At 34.5% G+C, this 24,166-nt stretch overlaps 1 protein-coding gene and 1 long non-coding RNA gene across 2 annotated transcripts; one reads left to right on the forward strand and one right to left on the reverse strand.

Annotated features, from left to right (window-relative positions):
• Nucleotides 1-2,012: 2,012 nt before the first annotated feature.
• Nucleotides 2,013-8,437, reverse strand: LOC107553541 (INO80 complex subunit B-like). Its single transcript, XM_016235809.1, has 5 exons — nucleotides 8,096-8,437; nucleotides 7,136-7,328; nucleotides 6,093-6,247; nucleotides 5,824-5,996; nucleotides 2,013-2,736 (listed from the first exon to the last, which is right to left on the reverse strand). The coding sequence occupies exons 1-5, from the start codon at nucleotides 8,136-8,138 to the stop codon at nucleotides 2,272-2,274; spliced, it is 1,029 nt and encodes a 342-aa protein (XP_016091295.1). The 5' UTR covers nucleotides 8,139-8,437; the 3' UTR covers nucleotides 2,013-2,271.
• Nucleotides 8,438-15,927: 7,490 nt separating this feature from the next.
• On the forward strand, nucleotides 15,928-21,125 carry LOC107553542 (uncharacterized). Its single transcript, XR_001604970.1, has 4 exons — nucleotides 15,928-16,066; nucleotides 18,246-18,307; nucleotides 18,537-18,601; nucleotides 21,097-21,125. It is a non-coding gene; the product is annotated as an uncharacterized lncRNA (long non-coding RNA).
• Nucleotides 21,126-24,166: the final 3,041 nt, after the last annotated feature.

The raw sequence follows: 24,166 nt of genomic DNA on the forward strand, positions 1-24,166 counted from the left end.
TCATCAATGGATCCTCTGCGGTGAATGGGTGCCATCAGAATGAGTCCAAACAGCTGATAAAAACATCACAATAATCCACACCACTCCAGTCCATCAGTTAATGTCTTTAAGTGAAAAGATGCGTGTTTTTAAGAAACAAATCAATAATTAAGATGTTTTAACCATAATTTTCTGCCAAAATACGAGTCCATAATCCATAATAATGCGAACCTCCAGTTCAGTGAAAAAGTTGTCTGGTCTGAATCAGGAGAGGAATATGCACAGATCAAGCACTGTTTAAAAGCACAAGTGAAAGCGGTCCAAAGCAGATATAAACAAATATGTTGGTGGATTAAGTATTATTATGGATTATGGACTCGTATTTTGGCCAGAAGCATCAGTTAAAAGTAAAAAACAAACACGCAGCTTTTCACTTCACAAGACATTAATTGATGGAGTGGTGTGGGTTACTTGTGGATTATTGTGATGTTTTTATCAGCTGTTTGGACTCTCATTCTGACGGCACCCATTCACATCCATTGGAGAGCAAGTAACGGAATGCTACGTTTCTCCAAATCTGTTCCAATGAAGAAACAAACTCGTCGACATCTTGGATGGCGTGAGGGTGAGGACATTTTATGCAAATTTTCATTTTTGGTTTAAGCATTCCTTTATGATAAGATGACTATCCTTGTTTTAATCATATGTTATTTTGGGTTATTTTGCACAATGGAAGTTCAAAACAGGCAGCAACGTCTGCAGCAATAAACTAATGAACCAGACAATAAAATGCATTGACATGTTAAAAGAACAACTTTAATACCTCAAACAATGCTGGATTTCTTCAACGAGCACAAGCTACAGGCTTATGAACACTCTCAGCAGAAAAACTGATCATGAAATGATGTTTTCACTTGACTTTTCCTTGCTGGATCAAGTGAAATTGTTTTCTAAGCAGCTTTTATGACCAAAGCCTTAACAACACTTCTGAACGTTGTGATATGAAATGATTTAGTATTTTATTGAAGGTGTAGAACTCCATGTTCCTCGTTAAAACTTTGTAATGCATTGTTCATCCAACAAATGTGCATCATTTATCAAATAAATGAAAGCAGATTTACTTAAGCTGTTCATTATTTCAGTCTTTTTACAAAAATAAGGCTGCGCTCTTAAGTCTGGGTCGTTTCAACAAGGAGTCTGTTACATAATTAAACAAGAATGAACATGTTATAAAACATTTTTATATTCAAATTCAATGTAATGTACGTTTTACAGAGAAATATTCAGTTCAAACTCAGTGGTTTTATTAACTACACATTCATTTTCATGATTCATGAATTTCTTTGTAACTAATTTGCAATTCTTAATTGTCACAATGAATTGAATTTTTTTTTTTAATTTGTAGTAAGTTAAATTTGTTAATGCATTATGCAGTATGCATTAATGTTAATAAATTGAACCTTCCTATAAAGTGTTACTTTCATAAATTCAGTTTAGTTTTGGTTTAGAATGACGCTTTGTGGGCTTCAAATGCATAAAATAAACCAGATTTACATGAGGCTTTCTTTATTTCAGACTTCTCACAAAAATAAAACTGTGCTTTTAAGTTTTAATGATAGTGAGCTTCATTCATTAAACACAAGCAGAATTAATGTTTTATTAGTAACATTATACACAAATTCAATGCAACAACTTTCAGTTTGTTACAGAATGATTTATAGATATATTTGCCATCTTTGATCTCAGTTCAAAGTAATTTTTTGCACAGAAATGTGTTCTCATGATTCTTCATGATGATCATTTGTAATTAACTGTCACATTGAACTGAAATTGGGCAACACTTTACAATAAGTTCAATTTGTTAACATTAGATATCATAAACTAACAATGAAAATACTATAAAGAATTTATTAATTTATATGCATATACATACACACACACACATATATATATGGGCGTGTGTGTATATATATATATATATATATATATATATATATATACACACATACGTACATATATGTGTGTGTATAATATTTATTCATACATTTACATTAAGTTCAATTAATAATTGCATTAAAAATAGTTCATTGTTAGTTCAGAAAACCTAATATTACCACATTGAACCATACCGTAAAATGTTACTGCTTGTGTTTCATGAATTGCACTTTGAATGCACAAAATAAACTTCAGCATGATTTTACACCGATTAATCAAAGAATTTTGTGTCTGTTGTACAACATAATTGCATGGACCTACTATTTTTAAACACACACACCGTTGACAGATGGTGCTTTAAGCGACTTCCTGCACCAGCGTCAGGTTCTTCCTGTAGCACTCCAGACTGCACAGCGGCGTCCCGGTCCTGGAGCAGGAGTATTTCTTCAGTTTGGGGCATCCGGACACGCCGCAGCTCAGGGGCGCGGGGGGAGGCTCTGGCAGGGCAGCGGGCGTCGGGACGGGGATCCCGGCGGGGTACGAGACGGTGGTGCCCTGAGCGTTACTGCTGTACCTCACCATGGGCAGCTGCGCCTGCTTAGACCTGCGCTCCTTCATGCTCTTGATCTTGGCCTTGCTGGTCTTGGTCAGTCTCTCGATGGTCTGGTTCTTGTTTTCCTCAGCTTTCTTGGCGGCCTGCAGGCGTCTTTTGCGGGCGCGCTCCTCGCGCTTCAGCATCATCTCGGCCGTCAGCTCCTTCTCCTTGTATCCCATGGGCAGCTCCAGTAACGGCTGGCTCTGCTGCTTATGTAGGAGCGCTTTCTGTTCAGACCGAGAAGAAACTTTGTTAAGATACCTTTAATGCTTCAATTAAAGTCACCAATCAACTATTCATTTTCAACTCATCACATTTTGTGTGATGATAATAACATACAGTACTCAGGGCTTAAAGTTTTCCGGCACCGTGCCGGATCTCCGGCGTGCGGCGTTTGGCTGCGGGGAAAAAAAGTCGTTCTAAATTTAAAAACACTTGTTGATATCACGTTCGAGTCCATGAGTTCGCCTACCAATGTATGAGAGGAACATAGCATTCCATCGAGCGTCATATTTAAATAGAAAAGCTATTAAAAAAACAGCGGAGCTTTGTAAACAGCTCAGAGTAATCACGTCATCTCCATAAGAACGATATGATTGCCAGAACGAATTTACCGGGATTTTTGAAAAGGTCCTGTAATGCTTCAATTAAAGTTACCAATCAACTATTCATTTTCAACTCATCACATTTTGTGTGATGATAACATACGGTACTCAGGGCTTAAAGTTTTCCGGCACCGTGCCGGATCTCCAGCGTGCGGCGTTTGGCTGCGGGGAAAAAAAGTCGTTCTAAATTTAAAAACACTTGTTGATATCACGTTCGAGTCCATGAGTTCGCCTACCAATGTATGAGAGGAACATAGCATTCCATCGAGCGTCATATTTAAATAGAAAAGCTATTAAAAAAACAGCGGAGCTTTGTAAACAGCTCAGAGTAATCACGTCATCTCCATAAGAACGATATGATTGCCAGAACGAATTTACCGGGATTTTTGAAAAGGTCCTGTTCACACATGATCTCTTAATGGTAACTTACGAGTAAAGACTGTATGTGTGAAAGGGGCTAAACTCTTCCTCTGCATATGCGGTGAGTTTGGGTTGCTTAACGTTCATCTGGGAAAACTCACTTGATCGGTAACGTAAATCATTTAAACCAATGCCAACACAGGAGAATACATCAACATATTTCTAAATATGCAATTTATTGTACATCACTATTTCAAAATAAAAATTTCTGACTTTGCATGTGGCCAAATATTAAAATTAAATGGATTTAAACGTCGTTGAAATACATGAAACATCACCAGGCCGTTGGCGCCCTCTGCAGGTATTTGTTTTAACATATCACATTATTTATTTAACGGTGTTGTTCAATAAAACCATGTACTTGGTTTTGATACTTTACTTGAGGCTAATTATTATTGCCTCATCTTTACTTTACATATAAATAGTCATATTAAAGCCTGTTTTTCACTTAGTTCTTTTTGTATTACTAAAAAATATCAGATTACTCACTTGTCAAAATAATCCGTAGATTACTTGATTATCAAAATAATCATTAGTTAAGCACTAGATTAGTTAAAACATTTCAAAATGCAACTGCATTGTTTTACTTTTTGTGATTAAAAGACTAATATTTTGTCATTTGAAAATTTCTTAAAAGTATTAAAACATTCTCGTTCTAGTGAACTAAGTATCTATATTTTGTCTCATCTGGTGAGCTAAGTGTATTGTCACACCCCTAGTGTCGATAAGCGGTGATATAGCTCATAATTTTCCAAGTGTATGATATAGCTTTCATTCTTCAAGTCAATCATATATTCATGAAAAAAAAAATCAGTTTGAATAAGGAAAGCGATAACTTTGCCATAGTATCCTTTCAAATGTTAAAGTTGCCACAGTCATTGCATTCTTTGCATGTGCCGCACTTTATTTATACCATTTTGTTTTATTAGTTTATTTATTAAAACTTGAAAGATAATAACAATATTGATTAATAAGTGAGATCTGATTTTAGTCCTTGAAAACCAAAAAAGTAGTGCACGTATCTGTACAAACCCTGTTTAAGTTACCAGTTCTTGGACCATTTTAATGTTTTTGTTGTAAACTGTAGTAAACTGTTTTTGTATATTTCCTATTTTATATTAATTTCCTAGTATTTAATTTACCATTATTTCTTTTGAACAAAACAATTTCAGAAATGTCATGTTTTAGATTGTAGGTCATCTTGTACCCTGTCAAGGACAAAGCTAACCAGCAAAACTTGATATCAAAAGCATCCTAAATGTTACATGTGTTTGCACCATATTGTAGTGAGTAACCTTTCTTGGTATTGCTGTTTCAAATATCCCTCCATAATCTGTAGCCTGAGCCTGTCAAGGGCTAATGGCAATGGCAGATATGTTACTAATTAGTAACATTAAAGGAAAATCATTTTCTTTTTTTATTTGCCAAATAACCCTGTGTATGTGTCCGCCCCCGCAACCCCCGGAATAAAGTTCAGGCTCAGGATTTGTTTTGCTTTAACCCCTGAGTACTGTTCAAGTCTCTAATGCTCACCACGGCTGCATTTATTTGACAAATAAGTATGGTAACTGCTGTAAAACATTATTGGAATTTAAAATAACTGTTTTCTATTCCAATATATTGTAAAATATAATTTATTCCTGTGATCAAAGCTGAATTTTCACAGCATCATTACTCCAGTCTTCAGTGTCACATGATCTTTAGAAATCATTCTAATATGCTGATTTGCTGATCGAGAAACATTGTAAAGGGTGTACAGCGATACACAAAGTGCTATATAAATGCATCATTCATTCAAAGAAAAAAAAAATCTTACTCCAAACTTTTGAACGGTAGTGTATAACTTCATGCTATTCAATATTATTTACATACTACCATAGTTTAAATTAGCTTTTATTTTTATACATTCAGTTTTCATTTTAATTTTAGTTACATTTTTAGTCATTGTTTGTTAATATTATAACTTTAGTTTATTTTAAATATTACTATTTAGGTTTAATTTAATTGATTTCATTTCAGTTTTGGTTTTAAATTTTTTCCAGTTAGTAATTTTAGTGCTTCAAATTCAACTAGATGAAAATATACTATTTTTATAACAACACTGCCTGAAAATCTAATCTGATCTAATATTTATATTCTATTATTTTTACATGTATTATTTCACCTTTTAGTAAACAATAATAACCCTCGTCAGGTTAAGGTAAGGTTTGTGCATCTTCACAACACAAAACTGAGTTTTTGTTTTATGTAGGTTGAATGATAGTTGATTGTGTGTGTTTCATATGACACCTGTCTGGCTGTGAGCAGAGACTCGTCGATCTGTTTCTTCAGCTCTCCGTTATCATCCAGCTCTCCTTTCTCCAGCGCATCCAGCCATCGCTCCTCCTCATCCATCGGGCCGCCCAGCAGTGAGTCCGTGTCCAAGTCCGGCACAGGAGACGGGTCCAGGTTACTGTCTTCATCTGGTATTACCAACAAAAACACACTCTTGCACATTAGCACTGGCTGCGATTCACTCAAATATATGTGTTTTTGCTATATTAGAACGGTTCAGTCACCCAGCCAGGCTCGGTACTGCTCGATAGGAACTCCCTCTGACGGCACGTCATCATCAGAGTCATTGTCATCATCATCCTCATCATCATCATCACTCTCTACATTCAGAGGCGACACTGAGCGCAGAGAGTCCGGGATCACTGTGAATGTAGGCACACTGAAACAAGAACAACATTCAGTAAACACCTTTGTTAAAGGTGACTCACATTACACTCGTTACAGAGACAACTTTACACTTATCAGGGTTCTTACACCTTTTCCAAAGTCAAATTCAAGCACTTTCAAGGTGCATTTTCAAGATTTTCCAGTACTTTACAACTGTGGTAAATTACATGTTTACATAATCCTTGAGTTCTTCAATTTAAATCAGATGTTCGTTCAAGGTATCTTGGAGAGGTGAGGTGTCCAAGTCTCAACATCTAGCTACTGGGGTGCCTCAGGGCTCAGTTCTTGGACCACTTCTCTTCTCCGTCTACATGGCATCACTAGGTTCTGTCATTCAGAAACATGACTTTTCATATCACTGCTATGCTGATGACACTCAACTCTACCTCTACTATACAACTGTGGTAAATTACATGTTTACATAATCCTTGAGTTCTTCAATTTAAATCAGATGTTATTGTGCTATGAACAACCACCTGTCTGGATTGCATATAACATTGCCTAATATAAATAGCCAACATACAGTAAATAAATCAGCTCACACTGGGTTTGAAAATCCAAATGTTTGGTCACTAGCCCAGATCTTTATGCCTTACCAATAATTCACCCAAACATACAATATATTTGTTTTGTTTTTTGGGGAGAACTATTGATTTAATGCACAAATAAACCAATATAAAGAGCATATGCATTCATTTTTACATTATTGTCTACAGTATAAGAGATTTGTTCTGGTTATCACTTCATTATTTCAGTAAGAAATTGACACGTGTTTTGTTAGTGTAAATTTATAGAAATCAAATGATGTAAAAAAGACAAAAAGCTCATGTATAGAAATCTCAGCCTCATTTATTGCTGAAACGCAGGTAAACTGCCTGACCTCTTGGTGCCCAGAGTTTGTCCTCCTAGTTTGATCTTGAGCTTGAGCTGAGGAGGTTTCAGCAGCAGCATCCCGGAGTCTGACTCCAGCGCCTCGGAGGAGAAACTGTGGCCGTCGTCACGATGGTGCTTCTTCTTGTGTTTCTTGTGCTTCTTGTGTTTCTTCTTGTGCACGCTGTAATCATCCCCGCTTGCTACAGAACAAACACCAACAACCAAACATAGTCAGTGCTGGGAAGGTTACTTTGGAAATGTAATAGCTTACAGATTATTTAAAATGCAATAAGTAGTGTAACTATTTTAATTACTTTATTCAAGTAATGTAACGGATTACATTTGACTACTTTTGTACTTTTAAATCATAATAATTTAATTTAAAACACAGCCACCACAAAATCAGACTTTGGCACTCGACTCTTTTTACTTTTATATAATTCTGAGGTTAAATAGAGAGATAAAATCACAAGAAATAGTCTATAACGCTGGTTTTGGAATCAAATCTTTGCATAGCTATGACTGGAAACACTGGCATCTAACAGCTAATCTTAAAGAAATAAAGCATATACATAAACCCAAATAGGAAATAAATCAATTAAATTATTAAAAGGAAAGAAGTCAATTAAATCTGTGTGTGTGTGTGTGTGTGTGTGTAAAATTATTCAGATGTAACCCCCTTTTGTAAAAGTTAACATTTTCATAAGTTACTGTAATTTAACTACACATTTTTCTCAGTAACTGATTACAGTTACATTTATTTTGTAATTAAATTACGTAATTCCGTTACATGTAACTAGTTACTCCCCAACACTGCACATAGTTAATTAGAAACAATAAACAATAAGCTTAACAATAAGCTCATAACAGTTCCGTGCATGTTAAGAAATGCGTTTTTATTACTCAAAGAGACACGTGGGTGCAGAAAAACTGTATTCTAGCACTCTCTCCTCTATAAATGACTTACCAGCGAGAAATCTGTGGTGGATCATGTCTTTGCGCTTCCCCATGGACAAGTAAATGAGTCTGGTCTTAATTAACCACCACAATAATCATGTTGAACACATTTTCTCCGACTGCAGAGCAGATCAGACGAACGCAAACCTGCTAATTCATGTGCAAACCGCCCGTTAACTGAATAAAAGCGTTCTGTTAATACACTAAACCTGTGAAAGAATAACACCTTCGGTATTAAAACGAAATATCAACTATGACACGCTAGTAATACAGCCAAGCCTCCCGTAAATATCTCTATTTTTCTCCCTTAGCTTTCTAGCATTGTTTACAAAATGTGCTTCCTCGCGGCAAAGCATTGTGGGTAATGTAGTTCGCGTCACGTGTCACAACGGCGCTGTTAGTTTTCATAAATAATTTTTCTTTTACTTTCTTTCTTTCTGAAATACTGTTTATATATTGTTATATTGATATTCAATCAAATAAAAAAATAATTTAGGAGCGGCCTAAATACACCTCATGCATCCTCCGCAGTCCTGTGAAAGAAGGTCGCATGAAATGAGACGGTCTCGATGATGCACGCTGCCTTTAAATGAGACGCAGCTATATATGAGGAAGTCTCGGCTTCAGAGGCTAGGCTTCATCGCCTGTAATATTTGCGTCGTTTAGCAATGTTTGAAGTTCTTTTGATGATTGTGTTATGTATTGATGTGTGTAGGTGCTGACTGTGTTGATTTGCGTCTGTTGCACACCTTTTTGTTTTTACTTGCATAATCAAAAACTTGAGCACTTTAGCATTCTGTTGCACAACTAATCAATTGTATTTGCTTTGACTGTTTAAAAACATGTGCTACATTTTAAATGTAATTTTTTTTGGCTATAGGACAACCTATTTAATGTCATATTTAGAAAATAATGAAATATGACTACTACCTCTTAGTCAGCTCCTATGTAAAAAGCTCATGTTTAGAAGTTGCACAATCAATAAAGGGCCCGGTATTTAAGTTTGCACAAAAACAAATCTATATTCTCTGTATGCTTTCTGTTGCACAGTTAATCACTTGGCTTTGTCTGTTTATGAACATGTGCAACATTCCCATTTTCCTCTCTTTTTTTGGTTTTATTTCTGGAACCAGTTCCTGTTCAACAAGGATCCTTTAAAGGGCTTTTTAGTCATTTCTAAGTGATTGCATTGCTTTAGTTTCTTCTATAATACTATTCGATAGCCTATATCTGGATAATATCATTAAAGGAATTAGGATTGCTTCCAAATTATGAATGATCTCATTGAATTTGATATGAATTATCACTGACATTCCTTCTCTGGTTCATTTTCTGTTTATTTATTTGTGAATACGCACAGGGATCTTTTAATGGGCTTTTTACACTTGTAGAGATTACAGAGATAGTTTAGTCAGTTTCTTCTATGATCACCATAAATACCATTTAAAGACCCATTAGGATTGCTTTAAATTATGATAGAAACTCCGTTTACATTAATTTGGTGGAATATTATAACGAACATTTTAATACAATTTCACAATTTTTTTCAACCAATTTCTGGTTTAAGCTGGTCCTTTGCTGGTTTAAACTGGTCCTTTGCTGGTTTAAGCTGGTCCTTTGCTGGTTTAAACTGGTCCTTTGCTGGTTTAAGCTGGTCCTTTGCTGGTTTAAACTGGTCCTTTGCTGGTTTAAGCTGGTCCTTTGCTGGTTTAAACTGGTCCTTTGCTGGTTTAAGCTGGTCCTTTGCTGGTTTAAACTGGTCCTTTGCTGGTTTAAGCTGGTCCTTTGCTGGTTTATGCTGGTCCTTTGCTGGTTTATGCTGGTCCTTTGCTGGTTTAAGCTGGTCTTTGCTGGTTTATGCTGGTCCTTTGCTGGTCCTTTGCTGGTTTATGCTGGTTCTAAGCTGGTCATGTGCTGGTCTTAAGCTGGTCGGACCAGTTTAGGACCAGCACATGCCAGCTAAACTTAAATCAGCAAGGGACCAGCATAAACCAGCAAAGGACCATCTTAAACCAGCTCAAACCAGTATCCCAGCTTCAAAACATACCTAACCAGCATATGCTGTTTTTTTCAACAGGGCTGACAGAATTTCATGTGAAATGTTCACGCGATATTATCATAATTTTACATTCCGACTTGTAAAAACTATTCACGTCCTCATCCTTTTTATGAGCCGTTTTCCGAAGCTTTCTCGTTCTCAAGACGGCCACCGTCAGTCACATAATCATATCTCTTTAATTGCGCTCTAGTCTTTGGACAAAGGCGCTCAAACCACTGTAGCCTAATGTAATCTATTAACTACGCACATCATAACGTTTTAGGCAAGTAGGCTACCATATTATGACAAAATATTTTAATAAGACTGAATTTGTATTTAACCTGATCACGTTTAATAAAAATAAATTTTAAGTTTCATTAGTGCCGCATGTCCATGATTATTTAAACAACGAACAAATTATACAGCGAGCAAAGAACATTTACATTATCAAAGAATATCACTGAATTCAGTCTAGCGTAAGCACTCTAAAAAAAGCTATAAGCTTTAATCAGTGATGTTGTCTGCAGTGTATGATGAATCCATCTCTTATTTACATCACATGTACATCTGCACTTTGTTGTTTCTAATGAGAGAATTCGCACTGACCAAAATAATATATATAATATAATATTTAGTAAAATCCCCTTAAATTATAGAAATATTAAAGAAAAAATTCTTGAACTAAAATCACAAATATATATTTTTATGTCTTCATGTGTATGTTAATATATAAGAGTTTGGGCTGTTTAATATTAGGATTTTGTCAAAAATCCCCCACCATGGCCCCGCCCTGCAACATCAAACCCCGCCCCCAGCACCCCCCAGATAAAATATGTTCCCACGGCTATGTTTAAAGGGGTCATATGACGTGAAAATGTAAAATAAAAGCTAATCCAAAATATCAATTATATACTGTAGTAATGTATAAATTATACCAAAAACACATAATAACATAAATATAAAAACGTAAATGTAAACTACACCAATAAAAACAAATTGTTACTTGAAATGAAAAAAAAACAAACATTTTATTTTATCTAGTTGCCAAGGCAACATTTCTCATTTTCATTTAGTTTGAGTTGATGTACTAAAACAACTAAAACTGGAAATTTATTTTTATAAAAACTATATAGACATATTTTTTAAAAAATGACATGAACACGCATCCCAATTACTAGAACTTAAAAATATAAAAGCTAATCCAAAATATCAATTATATACTGTAGTAATGTATAAATTATACCAAAAACACATAATAACATAAATATAAAAACGTAAATGTAAACTACACCAATAAAAACAAATTGTTACTTGAAATGAAAAAAAAACAAACATTTTATTTTATCTAGTTGCCAAGGCAACATTTCTCATTTTCATTTAGTTTGAGTTGATGTACTAAAACAACTAACACTGGAAATTTATTTTTATAAAAACTATATAGACATATTTTTTAAAAAATGACATGAACACGCATCCCAATTACTAGAACTTAAAAATCAAAACGGATAGTAAATAATTTAGGATATAATCTTAAAATAAAATCCTAATTTTCACCAATATAGCATACATCTCTAATCAGGGTTATTACCGGTACCTAAAGTAAAAACTAACATGTTAGTTACTTGAAATAAAATTAAATGTTAACTGAAATCAAATGAAACAAACTTAACTAAAATAACTAAAAGATAATAAAAACTACACCGACCATTAAAAAAAAAAAGACTAAAACTTTAACTGAAATTAAAATGAAATCAGAAAATATAAATATATATATAATTAAAAACTATAAAAGCATCTAAAATAACATTGTCCCAATATATGCTCTTCTTGTGGATACACTCTGTTCCTGATGTTTGTAATCTGTGAATTGTGTTTGATATTACAAGTGATATGCTTATAGAATTATGTGGCACTATTTAGAATGAAATCAAATGGTAATTCTTCACTCTGATCATCAGATATGTGAGATGCTGGTCAAGTCTGGAGATAGCATCCTCCTCGACGCTCCCACGCAGCTGTATGAAGCACACTTCCCATCATCACCATGTTTTACCTGCGATCTCTCTCTCTCGGTCTCAACCCATTAAACGTGAACATTACCAACTCTTTCATCAACAGCTGCAGCCGCTGGGGGCTGTAACCTCATGATCCCTGCAGACCTGAGGAAGCTCCTGGAGCGCTGGGACCCGGCAGACGCACAGAACCCGGGAAGCAGCGCCCCGAGAGTCCTGTACACCATCCCGAATGGAACTAATAGAAAACTAAAAATATTAACAAAAGCTAATTCAGAATATCAATATATACTATACTAGTATATAAATAATACTAAACTTACAACAAAAACTGAAAATATTATTTATATATACACTATTCTAGTATATAAATAAAACTGAATTAAAATGACAGCTGAAAATATAAAAATAAAAGTCCATTCAAATTATGAATATATGATATGCAAGTATATATATATATAATATGCTGGTATATATAACAGAAAATATACAAATTAATGCTAATACAAAATATTAATATAAGCTAGTACTATTCTACTATATTATTTTTCTATAATATTATTTTTAAATGTTAATGTAAAAAAAGACAACTATCAAAGTTTGTAGTTTAAGTGTAAATATTGCTGTTTGTTCTCAACCAATGGCATGAGTTTGGGGGCGGGGCTGTTTGTTTTTCCGACCAATGGCAGACAGCCAGTGTTGAATATGCTTACTATTGTGTTTTTAATTTGCAGCTTGCCAGCTAATTTGATTTGCTTATCATTGAGGATGTTTCCTGCAGTTTCAGGAAGTAATTTGCTCTGATTTATCTCTGTTTGTATTGTGTGATAGATTAGCACACAGCGGTAGTCACACACTGACCTCTCTGATAGCCTCTCTATTGCTGCTGTGATAAGATAAAACTCAGTAATAAAATAAATAAAGTCAATCCTCTGCTCTCTTCTTCTGTTGCGCTGCAGTCATCCAGGGTTTGTCAGGGGGACAGTGCTGTTTCTGTCCTGAGACACAGCCGTCACGCTCATTATATCGACTCAAGGGAGAAAAGCTCGAAGAGAAACCTGTGTGAATGACAACACTGAGATATATAACACTGGAAATCCTGTCTCATATCTATCCACTTCTGTTATTACCATCCTTTTTTATCATAGCAGTGTCATTTTATTCTTGGAAAGTGACATTGGTAGTGCCATTTAATTGTTGTACAGTACATGATATATATTCATGTAATAATTGAAAATTAAAATACCATACCATAAATGATCAAATTAATAGATACAAGTAAATATAGTGCATTGTTCCATGAATTATTCATATAATTGGTCTACATATAATAACATAGCTATATGTCATATACACAAATATATAATTTATGTGTTTGTATGTTTAGTTGTTTTTTGTATCTTAATGTATTTAAATAACATTTTATTCAATAGTTTAAAAAAACATATTTAATATAAATTTAATATTTAACATATATAACATATTTCATTTACATTTTATTCATATGTAAATATAATTAAATAATATTTAATTCATATATATAATAATATGTCTGAAAAAAATATAATTTTGTAAAAATTAGAAATAATATATACACATACGCACACAATATAAACTTAATTACATGAATTAACTTTATATTTATGAATAATTTAGTATTTATATTAATTATTTATGTAAAGGTACAATTAAATAAAATGTAATTCAATAGTATTTATATTGTACCATAAAGTAAAATATATTAAAGTGGTCATATGATGCTGCTAAAAAGAACATTATTTTGTGTATTTGGTGTAATGAAATGTGTTTATGCAGTTTAAAGTTAAAAAAACACATTATTTTCCACATACTGTACATTATTGTTTCTCCTCTATGCCCCGTCTTTCTGAAACACGTCGATTTTTACAAAGCTCATCGGTCTGAAAAGCGAGGTGTGCTCTGATTGGCCAGCTCTCCAGTGCGTTGTGATTGGCCGAATACCTCAAGCGCGTGACGGAAATGTTATGCCCCTCACCATACTGTGATGATGCTCTGTCCGGCCGGAGCGATGAGACAAAACCATTAAAACCCATTATAAACGAGGCATTTGTTGCATCCAGTGGGGACATAATTACTGATTATAATGACTTATACTGTCTTTTTACGCTGGTAGTGCCATTTAATTGTTGTACAGTACATGATATATATTCATGTAATAATTGAAAATTAAAATACCATACCATAAATGATCAAATTAATAGATACAAGTAAATATAGTGCATTGTTCCATGAATTATTCATATAATTGGTCTACATATAATAACATAGCTATATGTCATATACACAAATATATAATTTATGTGTTTGTATGTTTAGTTGTTTTTTGTATCTTAATGTATTTAAATAACATTTTATTCAATAGTTTAAAAAAACATATTTAATATAAATTTAATATTTAACATATATAACATATTTCATTTACATTTTATTCATATGTAAATATAATTAAATAATATTTAATTCATATATATAATAATATGTCTGAAAAAAATATAATTTTGTAAAAATTAGAAATAATATATACACATACGCACACAATATAAACTTAATTACATGAATTAACTTTATATTTATGAATAATTTAGTATTTATATTAATTATTTATGTAAAGGTACAATGAAATAAAATGTAATTCAATAGTATTTATATTGTACCATAAAGTAAAATATATCAAAGTGGTCATATGATGCTGCTAAAAAGAACATTATTTTGTGTATTTGGTGTAATGAAATGTGTTTATGCAGTTTAAAGTTAAAAAAACACATTATTTTCCACATACTGTACATTATTGTTTCTCCTCTATGCCCCGTCTTTCTGAAACACGTCGATTTTTACAAAGCTCATCGGTCTGAAAAGCGAGGTGTGCTCTGATTGGCCAGCTCTCCAGTGCGTTGTGATTGGCCGAATACCTCAAGCGCGTGACGGAAATGTTATGCCCCTCACCATACTGTGATGATGCTCTGTCCGGCCGGAGCGATGAGACAAAACCATTAAAACCCATTATAAACGAGGCATTTGTTGCATCCAGTGGGGACATAATTACGGATTATAATGACTTATACTGTCTTTTTACGCGTTGCGTTGCATCGCGCCGCGTAAACATAAAACCATGTCTGCATTTGTGATCAGAGAAATGACAAACAACAAGTGCTACTCTACACTGCCCAAAACTCACGTTTGAATCATCAGTGGCAAATTCTTTAAATATGAAAATGTACTTACAGTCTGTGAGTCAGAACAGCTGGCATTGTAGTCTACTCTCCCAGGATCAGGAAACAGTCCTCCATAAAATGTGCTGCACACATCTGAATATTTGGGTTAAACTGTTCTGGAACAGTGTTGTAAATACAACTTAACCACTGATTTCTAGTCGTGTCCATTTTTGGAAGACCAAACAAAGTAGATTCGTAACGAAACAGCGTCACACACCTTGAGTGAGCAGAGGCGGGCGGGCTTGAGAATGGCGAGGCCGGCGGATTCGACGAAGGAGGCTTGCGGCAACCCCATGTGATGACCCCGGGCTGGACTCTGCTTCGTCCACGGTGAAAGCCGATCCCCTTTGGGCTTTTCTCAGATTGTGAAACACTTGTGTTTGAGTTTCATTATTCTCGAATCATTTGTGTGTGTTTGTGCTGTTGTTCTGGTCAGGTTGCGGATGGGTTTGGTCACTGGATGCACACTGGATGCACACCAGCACCTTCACACGGGTCACACCTCTTACATTCACTCCTCATCATCATCGCTCACATTCACCATCCTGCTTCTCTCCTGAATCAGCAGCGCAGCAGCTTCAGTCGAGAGCTCTTTAGCTGTAGTCCCTAAATGACAGGCTTTGTGTTCTGCTTTCAGAGGTGTGTCTCTGAGAGCAGGAGTGGATTCATGAGAGGAGGAGGTGTGTTTGGTGTTTGTACTGTACGTGTGTTTGTTTGGGCTCCCAGTGGTGAGCAGACAACTTTGAACTTTTAATTATTCTCACAGCGTGAATCTCAGGAGAAGAGATGCAGCGAGAAAAAAAAGCGTGAGATTAGGCGTGGGCGATAAAACGGTATCGATATTTATCGACGGAACACCTTCATCGATAACGATATAAAAAATGTTCGATATAGGCATGTGTTATGAGTGACGCAGACAGCACACACAAACACGAACACATGCTGAAATGCCTGCCTGTGATGAGGAGATTGTGAATAAAAAATAGAATATTTAAAATAAACATTTGCATTTGAATGCAAAAATGGTACAGTCAAATGTTAGGTGTGCGTCAGGGAGCGTGATCAGTGACGCACGCGTGAGATGCAGTGATAAGGATGTAAGTGACGTTGTTACATTTGAATGTTTTGTTAGTCTAGCCCACGAGACGCGCCGCCGCTGCGTTATTCGTTCAAAATATTAGAGAAATATAGAAGCTCAATGCATAGAAGATCTTGATTAGGTTAAAACTGAAACCAAGCCATTCACACAGAACGCATATTCAGCACATTTTTAGATGGACAAACATAGCTGCTGCACTCACGTCTCATGCAAGAGATGCAAAGAAAGCCATGCAAAGTTAAAACAGTTAAAATTTTTAGAAAAGGTTTATTTCATTTCACTGCGTCTCGTATGTTTTTAAATGCAATCTGTGTGATCGGCGATTTGGCTCTTTGTATTAGGCTAAGCAATGCATCAATACATGATGCTGTTTTGTTCATAATTGTTTATGCAGTTTACAAAATTATATTTGATTTATATATGTTAATTTAGATGTAATGTATGTTTTTTCAGTTATTTCCCTGCGTTGACATTATGTGCTGCATTATTTTGCTCATTGCGCCCTCCTGTGGCCTCGGGAGACAAGCCAAAAGTTTCCTTAAGACTTATTTAATCTGCAAATAAAACATAAGAAAGGAGATATTTGTTTAAATGTTATTTTGTGTTTGACTGTTAAAAGAAATAAAAAATTTGATGTTTGTCTTAATAAATTGGGCAAATTAAAAATACAGTGGTTAGATTTAAAAAAAAATTCTATTGCTCTGTTTTAAAAATTTTTTTTAAAGAAATGTCAATAATTGTCGATACTGAACAATATGAAACATATATCGTTGATACATGTTTTAGCTATGTCGCCCAGCCCTACGTGAGATTGACAGGAGCTTTAACAGCGACGAGACTGACTGTCCGTTCTGTGTCCGCTGCGCTGGGATGCTTTGCTAAATAATAACAAGTCATTAAATAATGTTTAATCAATATCATATAATAATAATAAATATTTATTTTAATGGTAATTCTTGTAATATTTACTTTATATATTAGTAGTAATAAGTCATCTTTATCTAAACAGTAAATTTATTTTATATATTAAATAATATATATATATATATGTATATTGTTTTCTATTTTGTCACTGTGGTGGGACGATTTGCAAAATACTCTTTAATTAGGATTACCAAAGTCATTAAATAATGCTAAATAAATATTAAGTAATGTAATTTTATTCTTGGAAAATGACATTTGGTAGTGCCATTTTTATTTATTTATTTTTAAAATTTTATTTATTTGTATTATTTGCAAAATACTCTTTAATTAAGATTACCAAAGTCATTAAATAATGTTAAATAAATATTAAGTACTGTTTATTCTGATAATTATTCATATTTATTGAATACATTAAATAATACACAATAATATTGATTCCTGTTTTTCACTTTGGTGGAATGATTTGCAAAATACTCTTAAGATTTTGCATCAAATAATGTTTAAGAAATATTAGATAATATTTACTTTATTAATAACTACTAATATTTGTTTTATTTTTTTTTAATAATGTGCACTTTTTTTTAGCTGTAGAGAGATGATTTGCAAAATACTCTTATACATTAATGTATAAAGTGCGTTGTTTTCTTTTTTTTAATAATTGCTATACCATATCATAAACGTATCTGATATATTGTGACCTGCAAAATACAGGCCATATTATGTTTCCTGTAGCTGAATCAAACTGAAGCCCGAATAAAATAACGAAGCCTCTTGTTAGTCGTATTGTATAATGACCCTCAAAGTTTGTTTTTCCTCTCCCCTCACTGTGTTTTCAGCTCATGGTTTCTCAGCTGCTTCATATCTGGGGTCCAGAAGGTTTTCTCAAGCACATTGACGGGTGAGCCGGACATTTATTTATGAGCTCAATCAAATTCCTGTGTTATTATATAAATGACCAGAGGGTCCTGCTTACTATATTTGAATTGTTGTTCATAACTGTATTTCATTCTGTATTGTAAACTTGTACAGACTTCAGTTGGACCTTTGGTTAGCTGTTAAATATTTGAACAGGTTTTATTTAAGTCGAGATGTGCGTATGGTTGGCATTAGTTTTTGCTCTTCCTCAGGGTGATCGAGTTTTACAGATCTCAGAGGAACGCCATGCACTCCTCAGCAGACCAATGGCTCAAAGGTTGGACTCTCATATCAACTGCATCTGTTATTGACACTATCATATTAGTCTTATGTAACTGTATTTTAACGTTGATCCCAGTGCAATGCCTGATATAGTTTTTTATACTAAAATTGCAAACTGAGAGTCAAGTCTAAATGATCTTCTGTAGTAATAAGCTGTATGGACAACATCTGTGGCACACTGCCGATGTTGTTTTGAACTAAAACACAAGGCAGAAGTTCACAATTGCTATTGATTTTGTTGGAATAAGTAAATTATCTCATATATGTGATATGAGAACCAGTCATAAGGGTAAATTTTTCGAAATTGAGATTTATACATCATCTGATCTGAAAGCTGAATAAATACGCTTTCTATTGATGTATGGTTTGTTAGGATAGGACAATATTTGGCTGAGATACAACTATTTGAAAATCTGGAATCTGAGGGTGCAAAAAAATCTAAATATTGAGAAAATCATCTTTAAAGTTGTTCAAATGAAGTTCTTAGCAATGCATATTACTAATCAAAAATTAAGTTTTGATATATTTACGGTAGGGAATTCACAAAATATCTTCATGAAACATGATCTTTTCTTAATATCCTAATAATTTTGGCATAAAAGAAAAATAGATAATTTTGACCCATACAGTGTATTTTTGGCTATTGCTACAAATATACCCCAGCGACTTAACACTGCTTTTGTGCTCCAGGGCCACATATCTGAATGTCAGAGTCCAGATTACAGTATTTAAAGGAATACGTAGTTCCCCTAAAAATTTAAAATGCTGAAAACATACCCTCAGGCCCTCCCAGGTGTAGATGAGTTTGTTTCTTCATCAGATCTGAAGCATTGCATCACTTGCTCACTCAATGGATCCTCTGCTGTGAATGGGTGCCGTCCATCAATTAACATCTTTTGAATTTTTGTAAAACAATCCATTATTAATGCATTTTAAGGCTAAAATATGAGTCCATAATAACTCTTCCTCAAATGAAAAAGTCCATCTCCTGTTGTCTCTCACATTAAAATCCACCAACTGTTTTGGCTTGTAAACGGTGCTTGATCTGTGCATATTTCACTCCTGTTTCAGACAAGAACTTCACTGGAGAAACCAATATTACGGACTCGCATTTTAGCTGGAAGCAACCGTTTAAAGCAAAAACTCACTTCATAAGACATTAACTGATGGACTGGAGTGGTGTGGATTATTGTGATGTTTTTATCAGCTGTTTGGACTCTCATTCTGACGGCACCCATTCACTGCAGAGCATCCATTGCTGAGCAAGTGATGCAATGCTACATTTCTCCAAATCTGATGAAGAAACAAACTCATCTACAGAATAAGTAAATTATCTCATATATGTGATATGAGAACCAGTCATAAGGGTAAATTTTTCGAAATTGAGATTTATACATCATCTGATCTGAAAGCTGAATAAATACGCTTTCTATTGATGTATGGTTTGTTAGGATAGGACAATATTTGGCTGAGATACAACTATTTGAAAATCTGGAATCTGAGGGTGCAAAAAAATCTAAATATTGAGAAAATCATCTTTAAAGTTGTCCAAAAGAAGTTCTTAGCAATGCATGTTACTAATCAAAAATTAAGTTTTTATATATTTACGGTAGGGAATTCACAAAATATCTTCATGAAACATGATCTTTTCTTAATATCCTAATAATTTTGGCATAAAAGAAAAATAGATAATTTTGACCCATACAATGTGTTTTTGGCTATTGCTACAAATATACCCCAGCGACTTAACACTGCTTTTGTGCTCCAGGGCCACATATCTGAATGTCAGAGTCCAGATTACAGTATTTAAAGGAATACGTAGTTCCCCTAAAAATTTAAAATGCTGAAAACATACCCTCAGGCCCTCCCAGGTGTAGAGTAGTTTGTTTCTTCATCAGATCTGAAGCATTGCATCACTTGCTCACTCAATGGATCCTCTGCTGTGAATGGGTGCCGTCCATCAATTAACATCTTTTGAATTTTTGTAAAACAATCCATTATTAATGCATTTTAAGGCTAAAATATGAGTCCATAATAACTCTTCCTCAAATGAAAAAGTCCATCTCCTGTTGTCTCTCACATTAAAATCCACCAACTGTTTTGGCTTGTAAACGGTGCTTGATCTGTGCATATTTCACTCCTGTTTCAGACAAGAACTTCACTGGAGAAACCAATATTACGGACTCGCATTTTAGCTGGAAGCAACCGTTTAAAGCAAAAACTCACTTCATAAGACATTAACTGATGGACTGGAGTGGTGTGGATTATTGTGATGTTTTTATCAGCTGTTTGGACTCTCATTCTGACGGCACCCATTCACTGCAGAGCATCCATTGCTGAGCAAGTGATGCAATGCTACATTTCTCCAAATCTGATGAAGAAACAAACTCATCTACAGCTTTGATGGCCTGAGGGAGAGTACATTCTCAGCAAATTGTCATTTTTGGCTGATCTATTCCTTTAATTCCTTTAATTACGTGTGTTTTGTAGATGTAGCTGAATGGCATCATGGCCGGCATGTTCCTGTGGATTAAACTCAAGCGCATTAAAGACACACAGCTGCTGATAATGGAGAGAGCGTTAGAGAAGGAGGTTCAACACACTCACACACATCTGTGTAATTCACACGTACACAGAAGCTCACACAGTTTACATTTGTGCTGAATGTGATGATTTAAATGTTTGCATTTGCTACATGAACAAATACTCACTTCTGTACGAAAGCACTTTCCTTTATCACTGCAAACATTTCCTGTGAGTCAGAGTCGTTTGTATGGGTCGTTGCTTTATGATACAGTACAGCAGGTTTGCTGGGGCTTTTTGCCAAGGCAAAGTTAAAATTGTGTGTGTGTGTATGTAAATGAAATGAAGCACCTGATCCTGAAAACACACCACATGTTTTGCCTTCCACACATTCAATACAGTGTTTGTTTCTGTTGAGACGAGCATGGAGTCAGTCCTGTTGAACATCTTTACACTATTTACTTCACATGTTTGAAGCGGAACATTTTCAGTGTTCAGATCCTTTTCTTATCCCACCTTATTAACTAAGTAAGCCTTCAAAACACTGCTCTGTTTGTTTGAGCATTGACAGTCAAGAGTTACGTCTGTAAACGTGATGCTAGACTTTAGTTTCTCCTGAAGTCTCTGTTTTAATCTAAACGTTCAGCAGGTGTATATTAAAGGGCTTTGAATAATTATCTCGGGTTTTGTGTGTGTGTGTGTGTGTAGGTTCTTCTCGTTCATGGAGGAGTTTTCAACATCAACAGCTCTGATCCGTGTCTGTATGTTAAAGCCACCTTTTCTCTCTCCACACCTCAACAGATCGATGAGGTACAACACACTCACACTCTGCATATATATATATATATATATGATCACATGATCTTCAGAAATCATTCTAATATGCTGATTTGCTGCTCAATAAACATTTATCATTATTATCAATGTACAAAACAATTGTGCTGTTTTTTTGTGATTTTGTTTTCCAAGATTTTTTATGAATTGAAAGTTTCATTTATTTGAAATAGAAGACTTTTGTAACATTATAAATGTCTTCACTGTCACTTCTGATCAATTTACTGCATTAAGAATAAAAGTATTAATTTTCTTTAAAACCCTGACCCTTTTGAACTGCAATATATCATTGTTTGTCACTTATAAGTTTTCACTCTATATTATGCCTACTAATAGTATATTCTGACCACTAATAGACTCAAGTGCATCTGATGTTGATCTGTACTTCAGGATAAGGCATGTGTAAAATGTTTAACCATTAGAAGGTCAAGTGGATGTATTTTATTGCAATAGTCTGTTATTGTAAATCTTCATGGTGAATTGTGAAGGTTAAAGCAGTGGATTTCCTTAATGGACGGTGACCTGTAATATGACTAGTTAGCTGCTATTAACTTGAGCGGTTTTGAACACAAATGAGTTGTAAATGTACTGGTATGCTGCACATAGACTAATGGACTCTTATCACAGACTGTAATGACTCATTTCTGCAATAACTTGAATCCATCTCGGTTTTTTTCATATTTTGGAAAGTCATGGGAATGCAATATTGGATTTTTTTGCTCTTGCTTTTGGAGTAAATAGTAATGCAAAAATTATATTTGCAATGGTCTCCCATATATACACCAGAACATAATAATAGCTTACCTTTCTGGAAATGTGAAAACGGTCCATGCTAGTCACCATTTGACTTACTAACCAATATTTTGGTATGTTGTCCATTGGACTGGCATGTCATTGTGCAAGTTGGTCCATTTGGACCCAAAATGGTTCAATAAATCTCACTCAGCTTTGTGCTTTTACCAAATCTTTGCCTTATTTTGGTCCACCCAAAAATTTAAATTCTGTAATCTACTTTTTCAAAGAAAATATTTTGAATGTTGGCAACCAAATGTTTTCGACTCCCATTGACTTCCATATTATGGACAATGAAATACTATATAAGTCACTAGGAGCCAAAACGGTTTGGTTACCCACATTCTTCAAAGTATCTTCTTTTGTGCTCGACATTAGAAAAAGAAAGCATACAGTGATGACAGAATTTTCATTTTTTGGATGAACCATCTGTTTATAATTGCATAAATTCCAGATGTTTTTCAATAGAGAACTTGTTGATTTTAACAATGCAGAATGCAAGTTCTTAACCTTTGAACGCATTCATTAGAGCACTGGATTTTCACACAGATTCTTTGTGTACACTACTCAGGGAAAGTGTTTATGAAGGGCTCACACACACACACACACACTTCGACGGCTGCTATAAATCTGGGTGTGATTGTGCATAAACTGAGTTATGCACTCATAAGTGTTTTAAAAGCAAGATTAATAGCGTGTACGTGAGTTTCCTGGGATTTTATTAGTGTAACGTGCTGGTTATAACAAATGGTTTAACATTGACCAACAAGGGCAGTTAATCCTTAAACTGGATTTCTGAAGTCTGAATGTGCAATCTAGTGTGACAGAGGTGGAAAGATACACATCGCCACAGTATATTCACATCAGCTAGCCTTTACAGGGTTGATTTTGTTAAAAAACAATGGCACACGCTTCAAACACAGGTTAATGTTTCTTTATATGTGTCCAAAGGGGATATCACATTGTACTTTGAATGTGTAATGAATGATTACCATGGTATTCACATAGTTCTCCAAGGTACTGCAATATACCATACTATACACTGTAAAAAATGCCACAGTATATTCACATCAGCTAGCCTTTACAGGGTTGATTTTGTTAAAAAACAATGGCACACGCTTCAAACACAGGTTAATGTTTCTTTATATGTGTCCAAAGGGGATATCACATTGTACTTTGAATGTGTAATGAATGATTACCATGGTATTCACATAGTTCTCCAAGGTACTGCAATATACCATACTATACACTGTAAAAAATGACTGTGAATTTAACGGTAAAAGACTGTAAAAATGCTACAGTAAAAACCTGTTAAATGGTTAACGGTAAGTTCCCCTACTACCGTATTGGCCCGAATATAAGACGACTCTGATTATAAGATGACCCCCCCCCCCCCCCCTTTCTTTTTGGT

Source organism: Sinocyclocheilus grahami, unplaced genomic scaffold, assembly GCF_001515645.1.
Source record: "Sinocyclocheilus grahami isolate Dianchi unplaced genomic scaffold, SAMN03320097.WGS_v1.1 scaffold474.1, whole genome shotgun sequence".
Lineage (NCBI taxonomy): Eukaryota > Metazoa > Chordata > Actinopteri > Cypriniformes > Cyprinidae > Sinocyclocheilus > Sinocyclocheilus grahami.